Below are 8,774 nucleotides of genomic sequence, written 5' to 3' on the forward strand. Positions count from 1 at the left end.
TGAAATTAAACGTTTTAGGCCCCCAAGTGGTGTGACAGAAACATGTCTAGAAACAAGAGTAACATGTACATAATCAGTCTGAATAGTTTCCTGTGGGCAAGATTGAGTAAACACAGTCACTTCCTTTTTTATACACCGAAAAGCATGTTTATTTCCTGAGAAATTTAGCCATTACAAGAATAAAATTGATCATATATATGAGTGTAACTTTCTGCTTTAGAAACATCGGAACAGGACCTTATTAGGCTTGTCAAGCCCAGCAGTGACGCATAAGGAAGTAGTTGGAAGTAAAAGGAGCGGAAGACACCTGAGCGCTCAGAAACATCGGATTTCAGCAGCGACGAAAGCAGCGCTTAGTTTTATAGTCGGACCCACAACCATCGGGGCATGGCTCAGTTATTTCTCTTGGCTTCTATCTGCCTTTTTGGCACAGGAATAGTTCTCGCTCAGGAAGGATGCTCGTTTACTGAACTGAACCAAGGTTTGGCCCTGAAGTCCTGGGACGCGGGTGCGAACCTTTCAGCTCACCTGACCGATATTTCCGACCAGAGTGAGTGCAAGAATGCGTGCTGTAGCAGAGAAGACTGCCAACTGGCCATGATTACGACTCCAGCTGATGGCTCACCTCAGTGCTTCCTTGTGAATTGTATGAAAGACGGCAAAAATGTTTGTGTTTTGGAGCCAAGTGACCACTCCAAAGCGTACATCAAGACTCAGGTCTCTGACCGCTCCAACAGCTCTACAGGTAAACACCGGAAAAAAACAACATGGCTTCCGTCTCATATGTCGCACTTTTTCAGTCGTAGTATTTACAAGGAAGAGAAAATATTAAATATTAAAAATCACATATTAACACAGTTAATGGCACAGTACGCCATTGTAAGTGATTTAAGGCGAATCTGCGTTTCTCAAAATGTGGCCTGAATTTCTACATTCAAACATTTATAGTCAGTGTGTGAGATCAATAATAAGTGAATAAAATAATTCGGTTTTGACGATAAACAACAACGAACCTTAAACAAACTACTAGTTATATGTTTATTTATATATCTTCAAAAAACATATTATCAAAAGCACTGAGAATAGATGTGTATTTTAGGCACCTGTTACTCTTCTGTTTGCTACAGCTTTGCCTCACTTGCATGGGTTTGGTTGAGGAAATTAATTTAAAAACAGGTTTTTATATCAATAAATTATTTTATTAATATACATAATGTATGCCAGTTTGTCACCATTTCATGGTGTATTTCTTATATATTGTAAGAGCAGACAACTGGAAGTATAATCACAGATAAAATATAAGTTTTGTCCAAAAAGCAAATTCACTGTTTATTTATTTGTATGAGAAAATTCAGTGTAACTGAGCTGAATGAAAATCACATGGATTGATCACACACAGAAAAATGAAGAAAGACTTACATTTTATACAGCTGAGGGTTTGGGGCCTTGCTCAGGGGCCCTAAGTGGACTTGGTGGACCTGGGATTTAAACTCACAACCTCCTGATCAGTTGTACAAGACCTTAACCACTAAGCTACCACTTGAACTGCTTGACAAACTGGAATTTGGTTTATAAATGCTTCTTTCCTGAAATGTGTAAAGGAAATTATACACAATGACAACTAAATATATCTTGGTAGAACCATGGGAGAACACTTTGAATATTCTAAGCCACTTGTTTAAGAGTAGGCAAATTTGTTCAACTTAACCAGTAGTCTAGTGTCTGATGGAAAACAATGTATTAACACTTTTTTTCCCCTCTGTGTTTGCTTTTCAGATAATTGTCTTTTGGAAAAAGCGGTTGGTCATTGCCGGGCCGCCTTCCCCCGATTCTACTACAGTGTCAGTGACCAAACCTGTAAAATGTTTGTGTATGGGGGATGTGGAGGAAACAGCAACAACTTCAACACAAAGGAAGAATGTGAAAATGCATGCAATGGGGTTAGAGGTACATTTACATTTACAGTTCTGGCATTTGGCAGGTGTGTGTGTGTATAACCATTGAATTACAGAATAACCAGTGAAAAAAAATTATGTTTGAATCCTAGTTATTCTATAAAGCAATTGTCCTGAGAAATAAAAACATCATATTGTTCAATAAATACTATAATGTCAATGTGGACTCTTTAAAACATTGTGACCACTCTTATGTTTTATTTAAAATATGCTAGGCTAGATAGGCAGCATCTTAGACATTGTTATTTGCACTTCTTAAGATTTTTGGGGTGAATCGTTTTGCTTTTCACATGAGAGAGAGAGAGAGAGAGAGAGAGACACACAAACAAACTATTTTAAAAATGCTGCTAATCATATGCAATCGTTTTAAAACTATATAAAATTTAGAAATGTGTCCATATTTTCATCACTTTTGGGCTTTTGGACATACCGCTGATAGAAATCCATTGACACATTGGCTTCTCTAGGGTTGTATTGCAGATTAAAGGGCATTGTTTTTTTTTTTAAGTAAAAGATTAACACTTACTGGACAACATGGCTTTCAATGCGTCATTGTGAGTCCCACCCGGATACTGTGTGTCTGTGGGAGTGAGTGGCAGGGTGGGTTTCAGGACTGGGATAAACCCACTCACAGCTGCAGTAGTAGACAGTAGCCATATGTGGCTAACTCTTCTGTCTTTTTTTTATTTTTATCATTGTACTTTATAATTGAAATCTAACTATAAAGTTGTATTTGATTCTTGTATTTGTTTTTTATAGGTCTAGCTAGCTGTCACTATGTTCAGTGAATTTCAGTGATGTTCGTACACTTGGTCGTATGAGATGTTCATGAAAAGTTCTAGAAAGTTCTCCATTTTAAGAGCGTTATTATGTGAATTAACACGTCTTTTTAGTGGCCTTTCTGAGTAAACAATAGTGGCTTGGTTCAGTCAGCTACTTTGCATATTATTTCACTTCCCTTTTACTTTCTGGAAAGCAAAATTGTCCATTAGAGTTTATCATGGACTAAGGAAAAGTCTGATCTTCACTTCCTCATTTTCCACAATGCTGCATTGTTTGTCTTAGCATAGGTAGCTGAGTGTGTTGTGACTGTGCAGGAAGTGTGTCGCAGGCAGGTTCAGATTCCACATGAATTGTTGAGTAACCGGTTGAGTGACCTCTGTTTTCGAATGATTGCTTTTCTCAAGAAACTTGTTGCAAGATTAGATGACTGATACATCCACTGTGTGTTCTTTGAGCTCTGGGCAAGATGGGGTTAAAGCAGTACTGAGGCTGATGGTAATGAGTGCAGGCTTAATGTACTAAATATTTCAGGCTAGATGGATAGATTGTGTGGCATGTAACATACTCTGGTTTTGAATCGATTCACAATAACACATTCACACTTAGAAAACGTATCCAAAATTTGGAACAAAGATGATTAAAAAGATGTTTTGTAATGAAAAAAATGAACTGCTATACACAACAGTTTATTATTGTAAACAAAATGTACTATAGGTTCAGGTTTCAAGGGTTTATTGTCATATGTACAGGGAGCAGTCTGTTAAACAATACCATGAAATTCTTACTCTGAAACCACTCCCTCAACCTCTAATGTCTGGTTTATGACCTGTTTAAAATGACATTTGCAAGAAAAATAGTGTATGCGCTATGCAAACATTTGAAGACGTTCATGTGTATAGGACTGTATAGGCTGGTTCAGTTGTGGTCCATGATGTTATTTTCATGTGGGAGTAGGCAGGGTGGGGCAGAACCTGCCAAGCTCAAAGTGCAGAATCTGTCTGTAGTGGTGGCGGAAGAGGCAGCAGATAAGAGTCAAATTCAATTTTTATTTATACGCCATAGACAGTTTGACATGTAGTGAATATATCTAGCTAAACATTCTGACTAAAAATAGCTCTATTAAAATATAATATAATGACCTCTACAGAATGACCTCAGTCATGCCTAATGGCCTGTGGGTATCTTGTTGTTTTGCTTTTGCAAAATACTGTACCATCTGCCTGGAGTGTGTTACAGGTTCACAATACCTTAAAAATAAATTAATGTATAAATTCTTTAAAACATTTTGATTGAATGAAGTGTATGATCGTGTCTTTTTCGGACACTGATGAGGAAGGAACATTGTAGTTCAACTCCCTTGATGTTGGAGCACCATGCTGTGGACATCCAGTATAGAAACTGACCTCCAAGGAATATCCGTTTATATTCACTGAAATGAGATTAAGTTCACTTTTGTACATATTTTTGCTTTCTGTACAGGTGATGTGATTTCTATCCAATATTAATTACAGTTTTAACAATAGTTAAATATTGGTTTTAGTTAAAGTTAATAGAGAGACTTTTGACAGATTTTGTTTCTCTCAGTGTGATTATCATTCATGTAATTCTGTTTTGCCCTATATCTGGTCTAATGTAGTGTAATAATGTAATATAATTGTCTGTAGTTTTGATGAAGTCATTATATACTATTAGACCAGTATAATATGAGAGTAAATACACATGTAGTAAATTATATCCTGATGTCTTGATCTTGATCTGCATCCACAGCAAAACCCACTGAAGCTCCCCTGCCTGAGATGACATCAGCAGAGTATGCAGGTGTGTGTGTGTGGTGTTTTATTTCTGGCTTTATATTCTTCTTGTAGTTTTTGTTTTTCTTACTTAGGCACCTAGCAAAAAAAATTGGTCAAAGGGCATTAATGAGTCATATCAATCTCCATGATTATTAGTTTTTCATTTGTAACTGGAGATCGTTAGAAGCCCTAGACTGGTTGGTGGTAACGCATTGTGTTATTTTCAGAGAAGTGCCAGGCTGAACCACAGGTAGGGCTCTGCAGGGCCTCATTCCCACGCTACTACTACACAAACGGCATGTGTAAACGCTTCAGATATGGTGGATGTGGTGGCAATAGCAACAACTACCACACTGAGGAGGAGTGCATGAAAACCTGCACAGGTATGTATATGCAATTACTATATGATGATCATCCTCACTGCTGTTTCCTGCAAGAAGCTAGTGGGATGTTGGTTTTTATCAGTTTAACTGACATGGCAACCATGAACGGTTGTCTTCTCAGTTTTTTTGTCTAGTGACCGTTTTGTTTTGAAAAGGTCATTGTGTTGCAGTGTTCAGCGGTTTGTTGAAAACTTGTACACAAGACCTGAGTATACACAGACATGTGAAGAGCTGGTCAGATTGCATGCTTTATTATTCTGAGGCTTGTGAGTAGAGAACCTGGGGCTGAACTCTGTGTATGGATTTGGTTTATAATGCTGTCTCCTCTTTTTCTAGTGAAAATCGTCAAATCTAAGGATTCTAAAGATTTTGATCATGAGGAATACCAAGGTAATATGTCATTTTCATCAGATGACTAATTTCAGTTGTGTGAATGAAAAACGAATTGTATCCATAGCACCAGTAAACACTGTTTGCTACACAGCGGCCTGCCTCGTGCCAGCTGACTCTGGGCCGTGCCGTGCCGCTTTCTTCATGTACTACTTTGAGCCAAAAACTCAGTCATGCGAGCTGTTCACCTACGGAGGCTGCAAAGGCAACGAGAACCGTTACAGCACCCCGGAGGAATGCATGTCCAATTGTGCTGGGAAAGACGGTAGGAGGAGATTTTATATTCAGTTGAATAAATTCTATAAATTGTTTAATAGTGTTTAAATAAACTGTTTGGTTTTCACACAATAGAAAATAAAATTAATATTTCAACAAAAGTGTTTTTATATATATATATATATATATATATATATATATATATATATATATATATATATATATATAATATAAAATTTATCCGTACTAGTGAGGGAAGGCTTAACTCTGCTTAACCCTGCATTTGTACCTGCTAGCTTGTCCAAACCCAAATATTTTGAGCTTGCTTCCTCCTGCAAATAGAAAACCCTTTGATATGCTGCGCTGAAGCGGAGATTGTAATGGGCGTGTTAGAGGCAGGAAAACAATAAAATGTACAGGCCAAGGAACTCGAAGACAAAGCTCGTGAAACACATTTACAGACCCCAGTATTCATCACATTTGAAATAGAACGAACAAACGATGAACTAGTCTTGTTCCAGCAGCAGAATATTTTTTTACACATGTTCGAAGCAAAGTCCAAACCTCTGTTCAGCCTCTGGATGGCACCTCTCAAAGCCTTGGTGCATATACACTTGTCTGTGTCTGTGTAAAAATGCTCTTAGCTATGAGTTGTCATTTTCTTTATCTCAGCATATTGTGAGAGAGTGAAAAAAAAAAAATAGGGCACATTCTCATAAAAAGAGCTGTACAGACATTTAGGTTGTTGTGACGCTTGCATTTATTTCTGGCAGATCTGTATATTAGAAATGTGCAAGCGGTTTTCAAGCCTGGGAGAGGTCCAGAGATCTGACTCCTGGGGCTTAATTTCTTCAAAACACGGTGCTCTCTGCTTAGCTATGCAACTAAGCACCTCATACTGTCTAGCATGATGGATTCATCTTGTCACATGAACCCACTTCCTGTTTCAAGTTTTGCGATATTAGGGCAGTGGTTAATATGGTCAGCAGTGGAGGTGGACTGACGTATTAAACCAGACTATCATAAGACTGGAGTGCTGTAATTGGCTCACATTTGGGGTGTTTGCATTGAGAGGCACATCCTGTGTTGGCATGCACATTTTTGTGCACACAAATGTTTTTGTTTTGATACCAAAGGGGAAAAAATAGTAATAATAAAAATAAACAGCAACGATTTGCTGATCAATTTGGAAACCTGGATGCACAAAGTGAAGTATAGAATTCAATCAATCCACAGTTTAAAAGGACTTTTTATATGTGAAAGCAAACCTATATAAACCTAAATAGCAGATTTGTTTTGTTATATGGTCATAAATATGCATGTATCTATGTTTTGCTGTAGGAGGATTTGAGGAGCATGGACATCACAGAGCTCGCTGGACTCCAGGTAAGACAGTATGAACATGAACACACAGGTTTTTATATACACACACATCGGTTTTTCCTCATTCTTTTCGTAATTTTCTTCTCAGCCTTTTTCTTGGTGGCTACTCTGGCCATCATGTCAGTCGTGCTGCTTGTTGGGTTGCTCCTGATCTCAGTGCGCCGTGTAAAGAGTCAGCGCCATCTGTTACTGGATGACAAGCAAGAGCTACTGCCCGAGGAGCACCTTCCTGAGGAGATGGCCCAAAACGAGTAAATCCTTAACCACTAAAACAACCTCTAAATCTTTTTCCTTCTCTCATTGCCCTGCCTGCCACTGAGCACCTATATATATATATATATATATATATATATATATATATATATATATATATATATAGCCTATACCTATATATGTTTTTTATATATATATATATATATGTTTTTTATATATATATATATATATATATATATATGTATATATATATGTATGTATATGTATGTGTGTGTGTGTGTGTGTACACTCCAAATCTGTCACACCTTGGTTTTGGGAAAGGTAAGAAAAGGTAGGGCTTTAATACAATAGCAGATTATTGAACTCAGTGATTGTAAGTATGAAGGGGAAAAATGTTCTGTATAAGTAAACCTAGATTGACGCACCAGCTTTCATATGATTCTTCATGTAGCATATAAGTAAGATAAACTTGGTAGTTTGTTAAAACACTGAATCTTTAAACCGAGGTGTTTTTAGCAATGCGGAAAATGTGTAACTTCCTTTTCTCTTTTGTGTTTTGTCAGCAAATGAACATTCATTTGCTTGTTAACAACTGTGTCTTATCCATAGCATACACTGGAAAATGGGCAGATTTTTAGATGGAATGCATTCCTATGTTTGTGCATAAAAATCTAGGGATTTTCTGTTCTTTCATTTTAATTTATTCTGCCTGCTGATAGAGCAATACTTTGGTCTGACCAGATCTTCAGTTTTACATGATTTCATATATATTAATAATACTATTTTTTTTTTTTTTTTTTTTTACAATAAATGACTTGCTATTTGCTTTGACAGTAAATAAAGTGAAACTTGAATTTAAACAGAAGTAACAGCCCATTTAAGAGAATGTGGAGGATAATTTGCATGGAGAAGTTTGATTATTCTAGGGTCTTTTAGTTGATGGTACACTCCACTTATTTGATTTTTTTTTTTAATTACTAAAGTTAAATGGCTACAACATTGATAAAAACACAAAACAAAAATCTTTATGTATAAATTTACTTGGTACATTTTAAAATACATTAAACGATTAATTACCTGAGCAATGTGAAACAAACATATCATAGATGTGCTAAGAATTCTCAATTCTCACACAGAGTGAGACGGATAAGTACAACATTTGAAATACTTTTCTGTATGATAAAACAATTCTGTATAGGACCTACGGTTATGAATCATTATTATATATATTTTTTATTTGTTGAAGTTTTTTTGTGTTCTAACCTGAATAAAACACTACTGATGATGGAACAAGAGCTTCCTTTCTACTGATGTTCTCAAGATCTCTGTTTTCCAAGTAATATTTCATCATCTCTTCAGCTGGAAATGAAAACTTTGAAATTACAGGTCTGTCCTAATAAAAACAACATTTAATACTTTGGTGATGTGTCTGTGTTATTTCTAGTATGTCATTCAAGGAAGCAAATATCAATTTTCTCTTCTTTCCAGTTAGTCCTCTCATAAAGACGCAGGCTTTTAAAGGCGGAACATTTTAATTATACTGTACAGTGCATGTCTAAATGTTTAGGGGTGTGATACTATAAAAAAATGCATTAGGCCACGTAAGTAGTGCTATATTTATTCACCAATTCTCTGGAGTTGTACTGGAATGATGAACA

The 8,774-nt window shown here is 36.4% G+C and overlaps 1 protein-coding gene across 1 annotated transcript; it reads left to right on the top strand.

Moving 5' to 3' along the window:
- Positions 1–280: 280 nt before the first annotated feature.
- spint2 (serine peptidase inhibitor, Kunitz type, 2) lies at positions 281–8,531 on the top strand. Its single transcript, XM_058413892.1, has 8 exons — positions 281–745; positions 1,777–1,947; positions 4,506–4,556; positions 4,759–4,914; positions 5,251–5,304; positions 5,399–5,569; positions 6,862–6,906; positions 6,992–8,531. The coding sequence occupies exons 1-8, from the start codon at positions 388–390 to the stop codon at positions 7,156–7,158; spliced, it is 1,173 nt and encodes a 390-aa protein (XP_058269875.1). The 5' UTR covers positions 281–387; the 3' UTR covers positions 7,159–8,531.
- Positions 8,532–8,774: the final 243 nt, after the last annotated feature.

The sequence above is a fragment of the Hemibagrus wyckioides genome, linkage group LG17, assembly GCF_019097595.1.
Source record: "Hemibagrus wyckioides isolate EC202008001 linkage group LG17, SWU_Hwy_1.0, whole genome shotgun sequence".
NCBI lineage: Eukaryota > Metazoa > Chordata > Actinopteri > Siluriformes > Bagridae > Hemibagrus > Hemibagrus wyckioides.

What these genes read in the sequence shown, in the direction of transcription:
- spint2 (XM_058413892.1), top strand. Translation starts at nt 388, where the DNA reads ATGGCTCAGTTATTTCTCTTGGCTTCTATCTGCCTTTTTGGCACAGGA. An exon ending in CCGCTCCAACAGCTCTACAG is followed by an intron (nt 746 to 1,776) that starts GTAAACACCGGA and finishes TTTGCTTTTCAG; the next exon opens with ATAATTGTCTTTTGGAAAAA. An exon ending in CAGAGCTCGCTGGACTCCAG is followed by an intron (nt 6,907 to 6,991) that starts GTAAGACAGTAT and finishes TTTTCTTCTCAG; the next exon opens with CCTTTTTCTTGGTGGCTACT.